Source organism: Melanaphis sacchari, unplaced genomic scaffold (assembly GCF_002803265.2).
Source record: "Melanaphis sacchari strain LSU unplaced genomic scaffold, SCAv2.0 Contig8_pilon_pilon, whole genome shotgun sequence".
NCBI lineage: Eukaryota > Metazoa > Arthropoda > Insecta > Hemiptera > Aphididae > Melanaphis > Melanaphis sacchari.
The window spans coordinates 4,538,868-4,563,214 of NW_020271635.1; the positions used below are offsets into that span (position 1 = coordinate 4,538,868).

The 24,347-nt window shown below is 23.2% G+C and overlaps 1 protein-coding gene across 1 annotated transcript in view; it reads left to right on the forward strand.

Annotated features, from left to right (window-relative positions):
* LOC112602651 (regulating synaptic membrane exocytosis protein 2) overlaps positions 1-24,347 on the forward strand; it is a 194,974-nt gene that overhangs the window by 16,694 nt on the left and 153,933 nt on the right. Inside the window, exon 2 of the mRNA XM_025350840.1 lies at positions 12,934-13,156. Coding sequence (XP_025206625.1) covers positions 13,121-13,156 — 36 coding nt within the window. The 5' untranslated portion in view covers positions 12,934-13,120. The remainder of the gene's footprint in view (positions 1-12,933; positions 13,157-24,347) is intronic.

Here is a 24,347-nt window from a genome sequence, read left to right on the forward strand (position 1 = left end):
ATATTTATATAATGTATGTATTAAGTTGAACTGCATGATGATTATAATGGGGTTTGTAATTCATAAGTTACAAAATTATAGGTATATCGGATGATTTTGTTTTTATAATGAACTAGGGAATATCTTATCCGTTATATGATTTCAAATATTTTAACTTTTAAAGATGTACGTAAAACATTCGTCATATTTTCAAAATTTTTTTTCTATATATGATGTCATAACAAGTGTAGTAATACTGATATACGTTATATTGCTTGATTTACGATAAGAATGTGATTTTGTGTAAAATATACCTATACATACACTTAATTTATCAGTACATATTTGTATTTTATTCAAGTATTTAATAATATTTCAATGAAAATACCCACTTATAAGTATAAAATACATATTTATAATATTGATGGATATTATTTTAAAAACTATAAATAGTTTTTCTTTTATAATAGTTATATTATATTATCTTTTATATAGGAGAAAATTCTTTATTCATTTTTATTTAGTTTTAAAATAATAAATCAGTTGAATGTACGTACTATCATACACATATTCCTATCAGTAATATTTTATTTGCCATAAACATATATTTTTTTTTTATATTTAGTTATACACTATGATTATAATAAATAATTATCATTAACATTATGCTTATGATATTAATGAAATAGAATGAATTTTAAACATATTAGTTGAGATAGTTATTTTATGTAATTTTAATTTGGAAATATTATAATTATTAATTAAATTAAACGTTATTATCTTACTGGGGCAATATGTAATATAAATTGTATTATATTATAAATTACAAAAAAAAATAATTTATGACCTAGTTAATGGAGTTTTTGCTATGAAAGGTAGTGGTTATCACATGGAAACAACGATTAATTCTTCTATATTTCATATTATAGGCGATGTTCAACTTCCCGTTGTCTCTGAAACCCCTTATTTGGGTCTAATTTTGGATAGTATTCTATAGTGAAAAGTGCATCTATCTCATGTTTTGTCTTTCGTTTCTTAATAGTCCTATCTATTAAGGTCACTAACTGGGAGTTATTCCGATTTAATCCAGCTGTTTTGTCAATTTGCAAGTATACTTTAGAACTTTAAATGGTAATACTTTGGTGATTCGAATGGTAAATTCTTCCGGAATTCTACGCTTATGTATTTAAAAAAAGGTGTTATAAGATTTCCATTCATCCATGATTTCAGTTATTAAAGATAGGTCACACTGTAATAGTGTTAAATACCTGGATTCATACTGGCTATAGTCGTAGATTAAATATATTAGTATATTTTAATCCATGCTATAGTGTGCTACTTAATCACTAATTTTGTTTGGAGCTCAATCATCCCTAGGTATCATCCTAAATAATGGTGGTGCTTCAGGTAACTTTCGTTATAGGATCTATAACATAGGTATGCTAATAAATTGCCCTGCTGTTTTCTACATTACAAAAAATCTAAAAAGATTGTTTTTCTCTCTCGTTTTAACTTTTTTCGTACTAATTCTGTTCTGATGTCAACCTAATTCAATTTGTTCTTTATTTTACCTTCTGTAAGCGTTTTAAATTTAAAAAATATTTAAGTTTTACATGTAATTTGTTATTTTTTTTTATAATTGAAATGCAATATTTATCGTTAATATTTCTTAGAAAAAATAAAAATGCCTTAAATAAAAGTGGTGTACCCATGAAAATAATGAAAAAAAATATTAAGATATAAATTCTTGTAGAATGTAGTTATTTTAATTTATACTATGAAGATAATCTGATTAGATTGTGCACACTACACATTAAACAGTATGTATTAAATAATATTATATAAACCTATACAAGCTATGATTTATTTAAAATAAGATAATAATTATGTACCTATTTTATATACATATAATCCTACAAAACTTTACTAATTTAAAATTATGAAGTTTCGGAATATGCATCCGTTTAAAATTAAGTTCAATTTAAGGTGTATAAAAAATATATATAGCTATATTATTGTATGAGATAGAAGCTATATTCGGGCAACATTATAGATTTAACAACTACATATGTAACTGAACAAATTAAAAAAGTAATTAATTATTGTAATATACATTCAAAGTACGTATATTAATAAAAACTGTTAATATATTAATATTTTCTTTTAAAAATTAACCTTAAGTAGTATTGTGAATAACAATAATTTTTTTACAAAACTTATAATATCCTTCTTAGACACCGTTTTTACTCTTTTAACTTGAGTAGAATCGATAAAGACCTAGTTGAAAGTATATTATAATGATAAAACAATTAAGTGAATACATTAACTTTGTTACGATGAGGTCGAATTGTTTTTTTTTTTTGATTAATGCATTTGATTTTATATATTTTTGAGAGTTTAATATTTATTATTTACCGAAAATATTTTTAAAAAAACTCATTCATAAAAAAAAAAAAAATAAATATACAATTAATGGTTTTTGACATTTTTATATTTATAGTAGTTATAGTATATATAAATTAAGCTTTTAATTTTAAACATTAGAAATTTGTGTTTTAAAAATAGTTTTGTATCATTTTAATCATCATTTTATTTTAAAATATCATTAAATTATTATAACCAACATTATTTGTCATTTTTAGTGTTATAAATCAAAAGTCTTAAAAAGACTTTTATGATCATAATAAAGCTGGGAGTTTGTAATTAATTCCAAAATAAGGGAAGCTTATTTTAATTTACTATTATATGGCTAATGACAAGTCTTTGATGGGTAAATTCTTCTACATTACTGCACTTTGAAATTGATTTATCCTAACCAATTTACAATTATTATTTAATTGGAAAATATATTTTTTGCTGGAATGTTAATTTAAGTGAGAGTAAATCCCAATAATATTTCAATTGGTAAACATTAATTTATTCTTAATATTTTTTATTTTTACAAATGTTGGTAGTTAATTCATATGTCTTGTCAAGTTTCTCCAATTGAAGATTTATCAATTTTTTAAATCATGCTTTTTAATTTTGTTATAGGTATACTTAATTAGCTTCAAATTGTTCAATTTATGAATAGCTTGTAAAAACATAAATACAATTATAAATTTAATAAAAATAAAAATCATAGGTTTTGGTTCTAATCTATGATAATTTTTTTAATTAAGTGAAATAAATGTAAAATTATTTTTAAATAATTTAACTAATTCGAGTATTATATTCTTATTTGTTTTTTAAATAATTGGAAATTAGTATATTATAGTAAAAATGCGTATGTACCAATCATGTATAAATTGCAATAGAAAAACGTATTTAGAATTAATTAATAAAATTTCTTTTGTTTAATCTTCAATTTATAATGGGAAATATATAAATATATAATTTATTTTGATATATCATTATTCACTCCATAAAACGTTTACTGAATCAAAAAATAATAAGAACAGTTATGCCTATAAATTTCTCGATAAAAAATACAAAATATATATCTATTTTCAGTAATTATTATAATATATAAATTGTAAAAAGTCTTTAACTGTAATTATTTCACGTCATTGAAGGAGATCTATAACTTCAAGTTATTGAGATTACACTGTATTTATTTAATTATATAAAGTTTTAATGAGTTTTGATAAAATATTTATGACTCTAAAATTTTTTCTACTATGTTTGAGAGACTTGGAGATAAATTCTTTGAAATGCATTCATGTGAAATTGAACCATGTGTGATGTTCACTCAAATAGAAATTATCTTTTGAAGGGAAATAATAACTTTATATTGTTATCTGTATACAGAATAATTCATATTATATACTAAGTTAAGGGTAAACAATTTCTTAATATTTAATCATATGTTTTTTTATTGATTCCATATAATTATTTTTACGATGATTTCATTACATAGACAGTTTAAGAATGCATATTAGTAAAATATATTTACATCGGGTTGTAGACAAACATCATTATCAATTACTATTTGTAGGTACCTACTGTAGTATATTTTTTTTTTATAAATTGATGTTAAAAAAGTTGGGTATGCTGGTACCATTCTGCTGTATATTAGGTGTCAATTGAATTACTATTATAGGTATGTTAAATTGTATTTAAATGATAAACCACTGTATACGAAAAATGATTCTAAGCGGAAACGGTCTATAAATTTACAATATTACTAAGTACATTTTGTAACATGTTTGGTTTTTTTTTTTTAATATAGCTTTTAAAGCCATTTGTTTTAATTTTAGTATTATGATAGGTAAATATAGTTTTTCTTGGATAATTTATATTTAATAATTAATTATTATAATAATATACATCTATACTAAATGATAAAAATGTATATAACTCGAAGTTTAATTTTACCTTTCTATAATTACTTACCGTAAAACAGTAAAAATAGATTCATAATATAAATAGTTATTTTTTGTTTAATAATTTACCTATCTTTTGATATTATGATTCACTTTTTTTTTAGAATCTAAGATATGGGTCATGGTAAAATGCAAATTTTGTATTTATAAATTATTTTTTTGTTTATTTTTCATAACTAATATGTTCTATTAACAGGTGAAAACATTTTAATTTATGATGTGTTAACTTCATTCTGTATTCTGATAATGCGTTGTTTAAATAGTTGGTAATTGAGATTTATACATAAGTTGGTAAAACGCTTATTTAGAAAATGTATGTAAACCGTTTACATTTAGCTTTCTATTATTCCACCAATGGCTTACTGTATTATTAATATTTATTTAATAACTTATTATTTAGGTTTGTCGATTGGGTTGGGGAAGATAGCAAGAAGTATTTACTTTATTTATTTGTACACATTAATAAGAGATTTTGCTAAACATTTTTCATATTAAGTGATTTCTGAAAAATAATAGCCTTGCAGAATATTTATGTACAATTCAGTAACAAAAAAAATATAGCTAAACTTCATTGAACACTATATATATAATATATATATATATATATATATATGGGCAATAAAATATTATATTTTCAACAGAGTTTTATCATAATTTATTTAATAATTACAACAAAGCTTAGTTTATTGTAAAATTTCGTTTCGTGGCTGTTTAAAAACATATATAAATATTATTTTAGTGATACAAAAATATGGAACATTTTACGAACTAAGGATAACATTTAGGGTTGTCATAAAACTAAAAAAATCTCACCTATCTTTATAGATTGAAAATTTAATATGTAATAATATGATTCTTCAAAGAGATTATTTTTAAATTTCCAGTTAGTTAGATAGTTTTCGACAGAAGAAATATAAGCAATATAATGGTACACGTTTTAAAAAAAAATCTTGATAATATTTTTTATACTTTGATCTAAAAAAATGCTGTTTATAATTTTTGCTTAGATACTCAAAATATTTTTATTTGCCGTATTCATCAAAAAACCTTTCGATATTGATTCAGTTTCATAATGTATGTTTTAAAAACGAAACCCATAAATAACATGTTTTGATCATCCGTCTTCGAATTTGATTGATGGATTTTATTGGTAATCACTGAAAAGAAATTATTTAAATTTTATAAAAATATTCATATCTTTGATGAGTTATTACAAAAAATTTAATACATAAATTAATATATTACTTACGGCTATTTTTTCAAAGTGATTATCATGTGTATTGCTGTATCGATACAAAAGTTAACAATGAATAGAAAATATTTTGAATTCATAAATTTCGTTAAATACTTACCTTATAAGTCACATTTTCTTAGTAGACCCGTAGATATTTGTGATATAATTGTGCATAGATTTTTTATTAATTTAAAATTGTGTAATTGATAAATACTATGTACCTTTAATTCTACGCAATAAATGTATAAAAATAAAATGTATTTAACTATACATATTGTATAATGTAGACTCATACCATAAGACTTGTGTCGTACATTTTTTAATGTTTATGTGTTTGAAATATCTAACAAATATTGTTTATATTTAAGTATTTTGTACGAATGTCAATACTCGATATACCTGTATGATTGTGCAGTTTATATACGTACATGCATTGTAGTATATATCATCATGGTAAATTAACAGTGCATTATAATGTTATGTCAATGGTTTACGTATAGATATAAAAAGTAAAATATACTCATTGAAATGTTAGATTGGGTTTTGTAAATTATAGAGCCACATACGTACATTTTAAGTAGTAGGCGAGTTAAATTATAATTGAATATTTTTAAAATATAACCATTTAAGGTTACCGAAGGTAAATAAACTTTTTTTTTGTTATGAAATATTTTTATTATACAATCTATAAAATGGTTTACAATAAGCGGTAAATAAACTAAATCGTAAATACTGAAAATATATTATACTTCACGGACTACGATAAATTGTAATTAATCATAATTCGCTTCCAAATGGTAATCGTACATTAAAGAAAAGCAGATTATACCGTTAAAACTTGATTAGATATGCAGTAGATACCTATAACAAGATTACTCGGTCTTAATCATTTTGTTTTGAACAAGATTTTTTTTTTGTTAGTCTATATAATTTTAAAATTATTATATTTTTGGTTTGCGAGATTAACAAGTAGCTAATTGAAAAATAAAACACAAGTAAGTAATACAATTAACAAAATTAATATGCTAATAAATAATAATATACAACCAAATTTTTAAACATTTTTTCTTCTTAATAATAAACTATAAAATTTCATATAAAACAATAAAAAGTGAATATTTGTAAACAAATTAGTTATTTTTAATCTTGTGATGATATAATGATGTGAAGAAAACCATTTTTATTCAAAATTGTTTTTTTTTTTTTTTAAGTATATGTTTATAGAGGTGGTTTAAATTTTAAGTAGACTATATTTTTGTGATTGACTATTATAGATACTTAATAAATATAATTCACCTATCATATGCGTGAAGTAGTTATAAAGTTACCAAGTGAGAATCTTCACTAATTCTTAATTAAATATTTTATTTAAATGATTATTGGCATAGTTTAAAAGATAAAATAAAATGTGAAATAATTATTAATTTTAATTATTTTTTACGTGGTTATAGAGATCTGAGTATTTTTCTACACGAGTTTAATGTTGAATATACGTGGTTCAATTGTAGATAATAAGATGTAATTCTAGTATTTTTTTTTTTGAATTCAAATAAACACATTGCAGCTGGATGTAACAAAATAACTATCATCATTTAACACATTCGTATTCTGCATTCTGCAAGCAGAACATGACTTTTAACCATATCTGCTCGTTTATCCAATGAAAACTCTAAAATAAATCATTTTCTAGTTGACATTTAGTAATAATACCTACATGGAATATTGTAGAATACGTATGAAATTATCGGAGTTGGGGTTTTAAAGAATATTGTAAGTAATATAGTTGTATGTGATAATACAATTTTAAGTTAAGTATAGATACCTGAATTAGTTTTTATTTAAAAACTATATGCTTTTTCAAATATAAATTTATTCATAAGTTTGTTACTCGATTAATACAATTTTATCATTTGTTAGTTTATAATTTATATCCTTTAAATATGAAGTATAATTTCAATTATTTCTAATCTAAATATTATAAATTATTGATTAATGCGTTATTAATGCAATATAAAAGAAAATTGTGAATAAAAGATTTGGATGTTTTATTATTTTAAATATTTCAAAACTCTTATTTATAATATACATTCATCGAGATAGAAATAAAACAATTTTAGAAAGGCAATTATTAATATTATAATTTTAATGGAGATATAATTTCCAGAAATTTGACGAAAAAAGCAAGCAAAAGATAGGGCATCCTAGTATTAAAAAAAAAAAAATAAAATAAAAAACTATTAGTTTACATTATTTTTAATTTTTTTATTCAATCCATTTAATTGAAAGGAATATAATATATTTTTAAAATATTAACTGATTTAATAATTATTAGTAAATGTACTTATGCAGTGTATTTATGAATGATATTTATTGAATATAATATTATGTGCTTGAAAAAAAGAGTTATTATTATTTCTTGTCTTGGAGACTTTTATGAAAAAATAAAAATTTGATGATTATTATTATTACATTTATCTGAATATTTTAAGTATTATAGATACATACTACATATTATAAATGTAAGACATATTCGATATAATTATAAGCTATTCTGAGTTTTATACAAATATATACAATGTACAAATGTCATAATGGTATTTAGTGTAATGATTGTGGATGCAATTATTTATATAAACAATGTTATAGAATTGGGGTTGCCAACATGAATAAATACAAATACATTTCCTAAATATTTATTGATGTATTTTATATAATTTAATAATTTTTTATAAATGTATACCTAAAAAATTAAAATTCATAGTAATAATAATGATAAGTAAATTTGGATTTTATAAATAAGACACGAACTGCATCTGAAAATGACGAAAGCCACACATGGCTCGCGAGCCACAAGTTGGTCATCCCAGTTATAGACCGTTACTTGATAAATAACGATAATGTATATTAACATATTTCAGTATCTATTAAATTGTTTAAATTTCAAATCGAAATCAAAACTTTCTTACTGACTAATTTTTAGAGTGATGGAGTAACTAGGTGATTCAATATTCAATAAAATTATACTTTTGTGGTTTTTGATAGTATAAGATTCATAAGTATGCCTTAAATAGAGGTTAATGTATTAGATTAGAGTTTATAAATTACAAAAGAAATTTAAACAAATGATGTGATTTATTATGATGAGGATACACAAATATGGTAGAAATGATTGCAAGCTCCTATATTAGATTTTTATAAATAAGTTAAAGAGATACTCAATAATATCATCCACAGTGGTAATTATACAGAATGAGTGAATATCGGTGGTTCTAGGTCCGTATAGTATTAGTTAATACGTAATAGAATCTTTTACAGTAAGTAAAAATAGTAACTTCAGGTAAGAAATCTGCTTAACGTTTACTTTAATACGTGTTGTAATTTTGTTATCTTATTCTGATAAAATTTTAGATATAATAAAGCACCATAATAATTATAATGATTATTCTTGACTTTAAAATATTTAATAGAGATATTCAATTTTAAGTCCATTCAAACAATATATTTTTTGTTTACATTACTATAAGTTTTTTCTACTTTTATTAATTATAGTAAAAAATATTAGAATTTATCTATACCATTATTTAGATTGAATTATTACTATAGTATCATTATTTATTCAGTATATTTACAATTATTTTATAGATATAGTCTAAATATTTGGTTTGCCAGTATTCGAAAATTTCGAATAAATTATTTTTTCGTTATTGATTTAAAATATGTTCTAACTATAATTAATTAAAATACTCTGCGTATTTATACTTCAAGAGATTTAAAACTAAAATAATACAAATTAAAAGTATTATTTAAGTGATATTTATGTTAAACAACCTCGTTATTCCTGTTTTTCCTTTTAGCTAACTAAAAAAACAACAGAGAAATAAGGTGTTTTGACTCAGTGTTATTGTACATTATTTTTCAAATTTATTTATTAAATTTTGGCTTTTAATAAAACTATTTTGGACTTTTTATTTATGAATGTGAAATGCGTTCGATATTATTACAATATTTAATGAGATATTTTATTCATATGCAAAATAGTTATTAAGTATGAGAATACTCGTATACTAGGTATTTACTCAAATAGTAATAGTCTTGTTCAATGGTGATCTACTTATTCATAAAAAAGTTAAGTTAAGGTGCTACTATTAATCTGTGGAAGTCATGATCGTTTTTGGTTATCGTGTTACTGATTTGTTGTCTCACTCGACTAACCTTAAGATACTTTAACTGTCTATGGTTATTTTTCTTAACTTTTTGAAACATAATTGTGTGATGATGAAAAAAAATATTTATTGACAATAACGAATTTTCTTGTAGTTATGACAGAGTTTATTTTACTGTATAAATGGGCTTTTAGGTTCAACCCTCTTTTCATTTCACTGTTAGTTTATTATTGGTTTTTTCATCTATATGTTATCGATTCTATTATATTGATGAAAAATTGCAGTTTAATACTTGTTGCTTATTCCAAACTTACAAGCAATTATCTATACGATAGTATTATAATTTAATATAGTTAAAATTTGTTTACAAAAATATTAATACATTAAAATATAAATGTAGAAATAATATATGCAATAATAAACAGATAATTTCTTTATTTTAAGTTTTTAAAATATTATTCAGTTTTCATAGTTGCTATATAAACAAAAAAAAATCACGATGACTACCTCATTGAAACACATTTTGTTAGATAAAATATCAAAAGGGTTGGTAAAATATAAAGTTTGCAAGTAGAGTAAGCATAGGTGAAGTTTTCTTGTAGACTTTATTATTATTTTGCTTTATATAAATGTGTATTTACCTTAGGTTCATATCTCCTATTTTTTATTTTTCATTAAACCTATGTTGTATTATTATAATGACCAACATAATTAAGTCATGTGAGAGATCATGCTATTTAACTGTCATAAATTATAAATAAATTGATGTAGAATTGTGTTGATTTCAATTTTTTTATGAACGATTTTGCTAGAGTTTAAATAGGCATTTCAAATAGTTCTATGAAGTACTACATATTTAGATTCAAGTCATGGTAATATCGCAGGTACCAATTTTAAATAGGTAATTTTTTGATTTCTTCAATAAATCTTGTAATAATGTAAAAAATAAATAAATCAACAATCATCAAAAAAGTTTAAAAAAATTTCAACGAGCGAAATTTGTTTCTGCAAGTATTGAACTTTGAATTCAAAGATTTTTTATTGATTTGAAATATTTTATTTAAAAACAGAACTAAACAATAATGAGAAGATCGAATCAAAATTATTGTTTCAACCTAAACCATTCGGATTTTTTTCTGGGTTATTTTAGTACTCATAGTGGATCGTGTATCGTAAAAGGTTGAGCATTACTGTCATAAATTACGAGGTCATTAATTAAAAAGTGTAAAACCAATAGTTTTAAAAAGTTTATGTTATAGTATCTATCCTGGATTATACATATAACGGATTAATAATGATAATATATTATGCATATTCTAAAAAGGATTATTGTCGATTATTTTTTATTTTATATTTCATATTTTTAAATTATATACTTATAATTTATATGGTATTAAATATTGTAACAATACTTATTATTTTTAATTGGAACAGTAAAAAACAAGAAAAAATATTAGATAATAAATATAGATCGGTGTTTGTTGTCAGCTTAATATTTCATAATTTTTGTTAAAGTTCTAAATTGAAATCACTTAAATTATTCATTAAGCTTTAAATTTTTAACTGGATTTAAATACATTGTGTAAATATGGAAATGTAAAATTTGTTTAAAATTTAAATTTAATTTTTATGGATTTAAAAACTTTGTTATTTGGATTACTATTATCTCATGTTATACTTTAAAATTTTGAATTTTTGTTACAATAGTTAATATATAGTGTTGTATATTTTAAATAGAATCCACCGCATTATTATTAGGCATATATTTTATATTTGTATAATTCGTATAACCTTACATAAATTACAGAAAGTTTGATAGTTAACGAATGAATTACTGAATGCGAATTGAGTTTTATCATTGAATGTACTTTTTAGTACTATTTATGATTTAACTGTTAAATGTTGATGTTATTCGATCAATATTATATTTAAACATCTGAATAATGAAAAACACATAAATTATTATTTCTCACCTATCGTGTTTATTAGATATAACCTACTTATTAAAAAAAATTAAAACTGTGTGAATTTTAATTTTAAAAGTTCTGTACCAATATTAGATTATGAAAGTATCTATGTAGGTATACGATAGTTAATATTATTTACATTTTTTATTATGTAACAGTATTTGTTAGATATTAAATAAAACTAATTATCTAACGAGTATTTAATTTAATACAGGATATTTTGTTGGAATAACGATTTTTATTTATTAATTAATAGCTTTTTTAAAGGTTTCATAATGTAGTTTCTATAGTTAGTACTATTGCTCATGGTAATGACGTGTAAATTTGAACTGTTCATATAGGTGATTAATGATTTGAACCTTGACTACGTCATATGCATAGATCATAAACAGTATAAGTTTATTAGCTTGTTGTTGTCATATTTTAAAGTAATGAATAATATCTATTGACGATTATAGATTGATAAATACTGGATAAATATTTTTTAGTAAAAATTTATTATGCTAATATGATTTTTAATGAATAATAATAGTAGTGTGGTAAATAATAGCTTAATACCCTTTTATAATATTATATATATTTTGAGGTTTAGTCATAAAACATAAATACGAGTATATAATACAACAATAAAACTAAGTTAACTAAAATATATCAAAATATGTGAAATTTATGCGGAGTGAGTTTCAGATATAAAGTAATGATAATAATCATTGAATATATAAAATCATTTTAGCAGAGATTGATAAAGACTTTTTTTAAAACGGGTACTGCATACATTTATTTATATTTTATTTTATTGATTTTCATTTTAGCTCCAAAAACTATTTGCAGAATTGTTAAAAAAAACTTTTTTTTTAAAGGGTGCTATAAAATTTATAATTAATAGATGAAGTATATAAAATATTTGTAGTATTCTACTTATAAAAGTGTTAACGTGCATACTAAAAAAGTAAAAATGAAAATTCACACGGCTTAAACAGTGAAACCTCTGAATACTGGACACTCTTAGAGTGTTACATTTAGTAGACTCAGTTTGTAGCACGGTTGTAGTGTTCTCAAAAATAACATCCGATGTTAAGAGGTGTTCATTAAGGAAGGTTTCATTGTAATTTTCAAGACTAATCACTCATCTTACGTCAATAAAAAAATAAAATAAAAATATTATAAGTATAATTGTGCATCGTCTTAAAATATTGTGTTACATTATCTTATTGGTTTGTTGACAGATACGCAGGATAAGAAAAAATGAGGATTTATGCCGTTTACGGATTTAATTCGATCCTCTGGAAAAATACATTTCCACATGCTACGTAAATCAAAATCCAGCGAGGAACTCAATGCGTTTTCAATAGTGCGTCAGATTTAAATCAATATTTCAAAACACTGCGGGAAGAGCAAAACAAATCTTACAAAATGATACCGACAAACGTCATGTCATTCATCAACAAGGTTAGTGTTTAATTCAAAGTTGAATGGATTTTAATGAACTCGCATACTAACATCGTTTTGTTTTCACTTCGGTGTTAATTTTCATCGGGAAATAATAGCTACGGCGATGTAATATATCCTTCTTGAAAATCCAATTAGTATTTCGAGGATTCTCTGATATATTTTCCGGAATTTGAAAACAGCTTTCAATAGTATTAGTATATATATGCCACATGGGTGTGCATTATTGTATAAAAGCTTTAACGGTTTATTACTGTTCATAAACAGGCTTAATAACAATGTTAACAATCGATTGGAGGGGTGAGTAAAAAAATAATCACTCGATAAATTCACCAAGAATAGAAAAAACGAAAAATAGAAAAATAAAGGTGAAAATATGTGTGCGTGTGTAAAACATAATGGCGATACACGAGAGGGGTGAAATGTCGTAAATGGAGTAATCAGCTGCCTTTGACATGGCTACGACGAGAAAATAATGTTTTGTGTTTATAGAGTAGAAAAGAAATGCAGCCTCCAAATGGGGTGAAAAAAATGAAATAAAAGGAGAAACTTATTGAGAACTTTTTAAGAAATATAAACAAGTAGGTGAACCGTACAAGTACTTTTAAGAACATAATTTTTTCTCGGTTAGTATTGTATATGTAATGTCCTTCATATCCAATTGCTAGCTACTGTAATATTAATCAGATTTTAATGTGGGGGGAGGTTCTGGTTTCTAATATAAATTGTTTACCTGTAAGTAAGTTTTTTTAGATTTGAAATATATAAACGATAATTTAATTAAGGAAACAATTTTTTTTTTATTATTTTACCATATTTATTTATTAAATATTGTTTATTATTCATGTCAAAGATGAAAAATAATTATATAATTTTTATTTACTCATCGTATAGTCGAAAAATCATTCATAATATTATAAATAAGATTAAATGTCATAGATTTATTAAAACTCATAGTTACTATATCAATATAATCTTGAAACTTTTTTTGAAATTAAATTATTATTATTTATAAATCGTGGATAAATTTAAAATTTTTGTTTTATTAGTTATCAATAACTTTTATTAAAATTAAATTAAATTTAATGTATCATTTGAATACCTCAAATATATATTAGTATAAAATATTTTATAACTTTTAACTTTATTAATTCTGATATTTTTTGTATATCTGTTTTAAATATTTAACTAAACAAATTGCATCAGTCAATTGAAATATTAATAAATACATTTTTTAATTTATTTATTTTCTTATTTTGAAAACAAATTTAGTACTACTGTATTAAGCAAAAAATGAGGTGGAGAAACTTATGTACACCAAAAAATTTAGAAAAAAAATACGCATGGATAAATGTTTTAGTATTTATTAAAAAATGTATCGTAAAATATATTTGGCCTAAAATAGGTTTAAATTTTAAACAGAATATTTCATTAACAACCAACCTGTAATCATTTTAGTGATTATTAAAAAACTAAAAATACGTAAATAAATTTCAAACGAAACTTCTTAAAAACAAACCTAAGCCAGTTTTAAATTTATAAAAACATGCTTAATTTAAACTAGAATTTTTTTTCAAAATAACAATGATAAAACGATTTCGAAACTTAAGCTATCATATAATATTAGTGAAAGTGTACTTGTAAAATTTCTCACAAGCTGTTTTAAATTATGTATGACTATTCAATGTAATGAATCAAAATTTGTCACATGCCAAGACTCTTTTTTTAATGATTAGAAAAGTTAGTTTAGCCTTCACCTTTCTGTTTATCACAATTTCTATCGTGTAATAATTCATAGTCATAATTTATTGGGTGAAAATAGCTTGTTTGTTAAAATATTTGTCTTGTAATATAGAATCAGACTTACATAATATTTAGGCTATAAAAAGAAGTAATAATAGGAGTTCTTCAAATAGTAGAATGCTATACTATAATCAATTATGTTATAGTTTATATAAGTTATAGATGAATGATTATTATCTTAGACTTAAATATAAATGATGAGATTGCCTAAACATATTCATTTTGAACAAAGTTTCACAATTTTTAGTATTAATTTAAATGTTTTTTTTATTCATTTTGTTCATATTTTACCTATTGTATTATTGAAGGCTATAAGTTATATTATCAACATTATTAGTATTTATTTTCTTCAAAAATTAAGAAAATTCGTACCTATCGTTAAAAGTAATATTTATAAATCACTAAGAGATATCCTGTTTAAAAAAATAAGCAATAGATATTAAAATAAATAAATATCTTGTATGTTATGTAAACATAAGTCATGTAATGAATAATAACTTAGTTTTTACGCTTATAGTGTTGGTTATATTTTTTTTTTTTTTGAAGAAAAAGATAAATAAGGGAATTGATAAAAGTATGGTCGCTAATAAAAACGGGAATTATATTAGTATAAGTTTGAATGCTCGAGTATGTCAGAAGTATAACTATTAATCAAGAGATTCGGAGGTCTGTCATGCGCGCATTTCTTTTTTTCGTTGATAAATTTCCATATACTTGACACAAGAGCACGATATTTTAGTACCTTATATAATACAGTAATTTGTCCTTATGTAAAATGTTTTTTTTTTTTTTTATGAAAACATATGTAAATGAAAGGAAGAAAAGGAACGATATCATTTTTTTTTTTTTTTTTGATGCAGGTTAGATTATGTAGATACGTGGATTTTATAATAATTGAAATTAAAAAAAAAAATCTAAAATAAAGGAAAATGTTTTCAATAATAACCACATTAGAATATTAGTTAGTAAACTATTTTGTATATTAAGTTATAAAAATAACTATTATATCATACCATAATTTGGTATTATTATTTTTAAATATATAGTGGTCATTGCTTTTAGTAAATACATGTATCACTTATAATAATAAAAATAATTTTAAGTATTAATAGTAATGATTCAAAAAATATAGTAGTTTAGGGACTATAGTTGAGGAATTTATGGCATATCTAAGTATTTTGTTTGATATTGAGTGGAATTCTTATCGTATTCATCCGATAAATATGTTTTTTTAAGAAAATTATCAGTAGGGGTTGAGTAGACCACTGTAATAGATGTGTTATATTATAAAATTAATGATATTATATCCATTGTTAATAAAATAACGGTTCTGAGTAGACATCAGAAGCGTAATCATTTGCCCAATTCACTAAGTATACTTTATAATATATTTTTTGATGGTTTCTATTAAAGAATTTATTTTTTGTGAGTATAATTGTAGGTTTATTTAATTTTATATACATGAATAATAAATACAGTACATTTTTACATTTATTCGCGTTGTTTAAATAATTTCATTATATCAGTTTGTATATTAAATTAAACTTATTATTAGGAATTATATTATAATATGTTGAATAATGATTATATACACTCCATATGCATAATAGTATTTTCAACGAAATAAACACATAGTCACTGAATACCGATCTCTGAGTTATCTTTTATTAGGCGGTTAAGATCAACGGTCTTCAGAATCTCTGTTGTTCCGTTATTGTCGTGATCTAGTAATATACTTTCTCAATTGTCGTTGTGACCAGTGAAGAGTTTGACTCTTCCGAGCCCTTCACAAATGTTGATTACCCTAGGTCATCAGAGACGGTGTTAGCAATGCTATGATAACTGGGGGTGTCAGTAGCTTCGGCGGTGGAATAAACAGTGTCGAGGGTATAGAATATGAAACTGGTGTTTTCAGCATTGGCAGCTTATCATACATAAATCACTGTCGAGGGAGCTACAAATACAGCAGAATGACTATAACAGCAGTTATCTAGGGAGAACATTTCAGTAGACCCGAAATCTTGCAATCTTTTCATCTCTAATGTCAAGTTCGAATGGTTCAAAATAATGAGGTGTGAATTGTTCTTCATTTCATCTCCTGCAAATTTAAACAGACAAAAATGTGTTAGGTAAAAACAATATTGATTTCTCTTATGCATCATATATGGTTTTAATCAACGTTTTAAATGCATTATGTTTGAGAATCGATTTTTTCTTGGTATCTAAACGAACGAATAACGCTTTATGTTTATTTTCTACGTGTTTTTGATGTAAAAGTAATGTACGTATATAGTATGTATTATTAAGAATATATAATTTTTTATTGAATTCAACTTTGTTTCAAGATCATAAAATATTTGAATCAACTCGTTATAATAGTTTTTTTATCGAACAATGCAATATGTGCACTGTAATACTATATATGCGTGCTTTCAAAGGGTAATTTCGAAATATTTAAATATGATTGATTTTATAATTATTATCTATATTATTCAATTTAATTTACTAAAAAATAGTCCATTTATTCAAAATTTGGGGATGTAAGATGTATTCTTATGCTAGAGCAACGTGACTTTGTTAGCGTAGTTGGGTGTGCGGACGTCCAGTTAATCGTTAATCGTTTAGGTTGCATAACCCTCCCCATGGAAGAAATTGAGGGTAATCATAATTACAATAAGTAGCCGAAATTGATGAGAGATGGTAGAGCTAAAAATATTGTAAGTTATAATAGTACTTATTATGGACATAATTTGATAATTAAATTTAACTCAATTGTTAGGTATTGGCATTTGTTAGGTATTTATTCAGTAAAGCCGACTTAAATATTTTTCAAATTTAATTAGAATTTCGCAATAAAAATATTTCCTATACAATATGTATTGATAATATTATATTTATGATTTATGATAGTAATGAATGACTTAAAATATTATACTTAACAGTTAAATTGTATTCTATGATGGAAACTATGAAAGAGATTTTAGGGACTATTGTGTACTATGTACTACGAATTTCCATTAAGACTTACATATTGAGACTTAAACCAGAATTTATTTCTCTCTATTATACTATAACCTTTATATTTAATTAATTTAAATACAAATCCTTTATACTATAAAATCTATTCATAATATTTATTTGAAAACTATTATATTATCCATTATTTAAAAAATAACCGAGTTTTAAATTTAAGTAGACACATATATTTCATGTAAATCCAGTTGATGTAATGCTATAGTAATTAGTCATAATTATATTTTTACTGATTGTGTAAAGATATTGATTATACTCGTAAAGGTAAAGTGATTTTATACACAACAAAATATTTATTAGTAATGATTTATGATTTAAAGCCTATTTCTTTAAAATATTTACCCATTTATTAGACTGTTTAAAAATAATGATGCAACTTTAACTATTTTAAAAATTGAATAACTATATAAATTTTAAAATAACTTTAACTAAGCTTATAAATTCTGAAAATATGTGTTTGATTTGTAGTATGGCAATATAGAGTTAAATATATTTTTTAGATTTTGAGTAGTGTGAAAAATGGTGTATTGGTTTTTGATAATGATGCGTATATTTTATTTTCGTGTCTGAAAACACTTTTTTAGAAGGAAAAAAATACTGTAATAATCAACTTTGTAGGAGATTTGTGGTGAACATTTAAATCTAGTAGGTATTTTTAGGATGCAAAAATTAAAAATTCTCAGTACTTTTTTTAAATAATTGGATCTTGAGTGAAAAATATGAAAATTAGTTAAAATTTTAATTATTTTGAATATAAAGTTAGACCTCTTTCAATCAAAATAATTTTCCATTATATACAATGGTTTATAATTGTTTTAAAATTTAACAGATCCATTATGATGACTTATTCAATGACACTTACTCGACACATACTGTACAATAAAGAGGTTACCTTCATGATGCAAACCATTAAGGCTTTTTTTAAATTGATTTAATGATATATAAATTTCATTGGATTGAATTTGAAAGTAATACACTTCATCACTTCACGGGATTCTATTAAACTACAGTGTATGACTCTTTTAATCCATGGTTTAAATATTTGTGTACAATTACATGATTGAAAGTAGTATAAGATACATTTATTATATAGAACAACGATTTCCAAAATTTTTTGATCTATGCATCTTCAAAAAAAAAAAAAAAAAATCAATCGCAATTTCTTCGAATGAATAAAACAAAAAAAAATGTATTAGTGTATAGTATTATATTAATACTTACAGTGAATATGTACAATATCAATGTTTATATCGCGCATCTCCTGTTAAGTACTCGTGCCTCCCAAGGGGAGCCGCGCCTCATAGTTTGGGAACTATTGGTATAGAATATTGTTTAAAACTAAATTCAGCCTTAAAAATAATAGTTTGAGATAGGCAATTAGTTATTATATTCTGGATTTTAAGCTGTAAAAAATACGATTAATGATATTATTGTGTAAACGATTTAATATTAATATTACGAGTATACTTGCAATATAATTACAATAAATTATTAGCATTTACGTTAAAGATAAAAATATTATTTTGAGCTATATCGACCGGTTCTGACTTATTCCAGCTTTGTTATTCACGTATTGCTTTTAGACGCGTATTTCACTTATCCTGAATCCTTATGATACTTTTCACGGACAATATCAAAATAAAATTCAGTTATATGTAATTATACAGTAAAAAATTTAATATCATGAGTCATGATTTACGTACTTCGTATTGACTGTTGACGATGGCTTTTCATCAACATATAGCTTACAACACAGGGCGGAAGCAGCATCACGTGGTATTTAAGGACAGCTCGTGGGTTTCTACCCTATATCCTATCATGGGATATGCGGGTGGTTCGTACTACAGGTGTTAAGCTATTTTCTTTCGATACATTCGTTACGTTCTCGGTCATATATATGATACACGATTGAACGTACATGCGTCTTAAGCGTTTGGTAAAATCGAATAAATCCTAAACTCTATTTATTTTCCATGAATTCGACAGTTGCATGTCGTTTACTACGGGATTGCCGTGTATGAAACTCAAATACACACACATTCTTGTGTGATACGCGTGCCTGGGGTATTGATTATTATCTGCAACAGAGATGGTGGTGGCAGCGGTCGAGTATCCGGAGTCGTATAAGAGTAGGTACATTCGCTCCCCCCCCCCGTATAAAATATCAACTCCTTCCCAGCGTTCTATCTCTCTCCCGGAAACTGTTGCTGAATCGCCGCCGATGACGGTGCGTCGTTAGTATTATATTGTATAGTAGGTTACCCTCGTACTTTTGCCATTTATTATAAAAACGAATAACGCGTCTAAAGTGGCACTACGCGTATTTGTCTTTACGATATTCGAGTAGGTAAGTCATAAGGCATTCATTTCTTAGTAGAATATATACCACCATCTACCTAATTACCTACTTTAAATTCGACGTCAAAATAATAAATGGTTTTGTAAGATTTTCGTGTGAAATGTTAACCATCCGATTATGAGCATACATTTTTAACGAAATTAAATGCATTTTATAAAATTCACAATTGTGTAGTTAGTGGTTGAAGAAAAAATATTGGAGGAATATTGTTATTTTATTTTGAAATTAAACTGATACAAAATTAGTACTCCTAAAAAAAGATGAAGACTATTATGTTGGTGCTTAATTATTATTAAATATTTTCAGTGTTTATTGTTATCTTAAGAGACTATATTAAAGTAGAAAAATATAGAATTGAGTAATTGATCTCTCTTTTATTTTTAATATCATTGATAAATATTATACAATTTAACAAAAATAAGTTGCAAAAAAAATGTATTCACTGTGCTAGAAGCAATTAAAATAATAAATATTTTTGTTTTTTAAATTTTTCAGTTTTTCTTGAAGTTTCAATTTTTTAAAAATAGGTCAAAAATTCCTAATTGAAAGTTCTATCTTCTAAAGTGTTCAATTTTTAATCAATAGAGAGTTCATTAGAAGTATGATACTTTTAAAGTATTCTTTCTAACCAAAAACTTGAATTCAGTAAAAATAAATAAATTATAAAAATAATAAAACATCATTGTAAAATAAATAATATTTTTTTCACTTAGCTTAAAATTTAAATTGGATAGAAATGTTATTTCGAAGATGTTTGATATTTTAAATAGGTTCTTTAGATTTTCTTAAACATACTAAAATTAAGTAAAATACATTTAAATTAATAGATTTTTGACATCACATGAAATAAAATAAAATATATGTATTTATATACGTAAAATATATTATTTTAAATTAATTTATAACTTATAAGTTAAAACCCGGATATTAATATTAAATTTTCTAAAAGGTAACGAATTATCTCTGATGATTTTCGTCATAATCCTTTAGTAAAGTATAATAAGAAAGGATAATAGAAGCATGATTACTGACACCCATATACGTATTATTATTCTAAAATAATTAATAATGGATCTTATGAATCCGCGTTAGTGCGTTACAGAGTTTTAGCTACTATACTGTAACAAGTTGATTTATGTATTTTTGTTTGTTATAAATTATAATTATTATTTATTATGTACTAAACATTTAGTAGTATTTTAGTCTTTAGAGCGAGTTTTAGATGTTTATGTTTCACAAAATAATTATAATACATTTTCTATATAAAATGTATGATATTTTTTTCATATATCGATACAATGGTTTTATAATATACTATTTTATATTATTTTAACATTGTACATTATTTGTGAAATATATTGATTTTAATATTTCTTTCTACTTGTTTTGTGCGTATAATTGTATTGTTTAAAATAAATTAGATGTTGATAAATATTACCGGAACTTTAATAATTTAATACTCTATTCGTAGTCAGTGTAAATTAATTATGCTGAATTGCTGTGTTAATTTTGTTCAAATGAAAGCAAAAAGGTCATTTGCTGAGTAAACTGTATTTTTGGATTCAGGCTTTAGTAACCTTTAATTATAAATAAATTTGATTACTTAGAATATTTTATCTTGAAATTTATTTTTTATCGAAGTTTTATATTGAGATGTATACAAAAATAAAAATCATGTTTAAGTAAGGACATTTTTTTAGACTCATTGAGTATACTCATCATTATAATTATTTCATAAATATTGCTATTTAGCGAATAGAGAAATTTTAATAAATTATAAAGGTATTGATTAATTATTTAAGATACATTTAAATACAGAATTTTTATGAGAGAAACACTAATTTAATATTTTAATGTAGTCAGGTAATGGAATTTGTACAACTCCTTTCACTTTAAAATATAATATAGTAAATCTTCGAGGGATACTTACTATATTTATTATAAATACAAAATTTTATGAAACGAATTAAAATAATTGTTGAAGTTTAATTTAAATCTAACAAGAAAAATATATAAGATTTACATTACTTAAAATGCTTACATTATTTATTGTTTTTAATCAATTAATAGAAAATATTTACATAAATAACTCGTTGAAAATAACTGTAGAAGTCAATCAATTTATTTTAAATCACAAAAAATATTTGAGGAATGTACACAGTTGTCGTTATTCTATCTTTGAAATACATATTTTTACTTAGTACAGTTACCAACGGTGATCGGTTTGCATATTTCCCGATCCTAGAAAATTTTAGTGCAAGGGGGGGGGGGGGTAGTCAAAATTTATCTGCATGATGTAAACTTGTTTATACTGATCGTAATCTGATTTAATGTGACGTACTAAACCAACATATGGTTTGTAATTTCAATATAGACACTTTTAAAACAAATATAATAAATTATATAGTCATACTGATATTAGTAAATTAATAATAATATAAGTAAAATATTTTAATCAGGCTGTGTTATATGCAATGTTATTGTATACTGTATATGAAAAATATTGTAATAATACTACTATATAATATGATAATATCTACACTATCTAGCGCCTGCCTATCTATAACTATTAATATATTGATACCATAATCTTGAGTCGAAACAATTATTATTATTATTATTAAAATTATGAGATAACTTAATAATATATTATATATATTATATATATTATATATAGTATATAGTATACGTCAATGACAATTTTATACCACAATATAGTATGTATAACTCGTACTCAACCTGATTAAAAATTATAAAAATTAAAAAAAAAAGAAATTCAGGAACTAATATACAAGTAAACAATTTTTATTCACTAATAATAACACTATATATAACATATCCTGATTAAAATATTTTATTTATTTTACTATTATTATTATTAATTAACTAATACCTATATGGGTGTATAATATAATGTGAATAATTTATCTAAAATATTATTGAATGATTATAAAATATATTATATTATTTTGTTTAAAAAGTGTTTATATTAAAATAATAAGCCCTATGTTAGTTCAAAGCGTCGCGCTGAATCAGATTAGGACTGGTAAAAACATGTATACATTATGCAAATGGGTTTTGGTTCTACCTCCGCACTGAAATGTACTAGGATCAGGAAATATGCGACCGGTTTGTTATTATTCACAAATTTTATATTTTATAATTATATTTTTACTATTTTTTCCTTAAAATTTGTTTGTGTTATATAAACACTTAATATAGATAAATTTTAAGTATGTAGTTCTGATATATGTACTTTGGATAATATTTTTATTAAATATTATTCATATAGACCATAAAGTTATCAATTTAAAAACGAAGAACCTTATTCATGATAGACAAAACTAAATATTATAATTTATTTTAAAGAAACAATAATTATATTCTACAAACATAATTTTCTAAAATTACTGTAGTCTGTAAGTAGTAGGTCTATGTATGAGTATATACTATATACGGTTATTCATCAACCATACTAGTCCCCATGATTTTTTTTATTAAAAATTTTATTCAAATTCTGATTTATGGAAATTTTAAATATAATAAAAACTCATATTAAAATTTTTAAGGAGAATCTTATATCAAAATAAACTTTTGTTTTTCAAATAAGAATCTCTATTTTCTATTGTAAATTATTTATTAAATAGATTTTCTGAAAATTTTGACATATTAAAATTAAAATTAGAAATTAGAATTAGTTTTTAAATTATTTAACTTTGTATAATAAAGATAATAGGTTTATAATAATGTGTTTGAAGATATGGAGGCTATGGAGATTATAAAATTGTATTCATTAATATTAATCTATCGATATTAACCATTTGTAAAAATGGTTTGGGTATTAAAAATACTAAATCCTATATTACATCTATTTTTACTCCTATAAAATTATTTTTAAGGATTATTATTCTTAATATAAATATTGTTATAACTGAAAAACTATATACTCGTTCAAATTTTTAATTGAATATGTCAATATTTACAAAAATATGATCC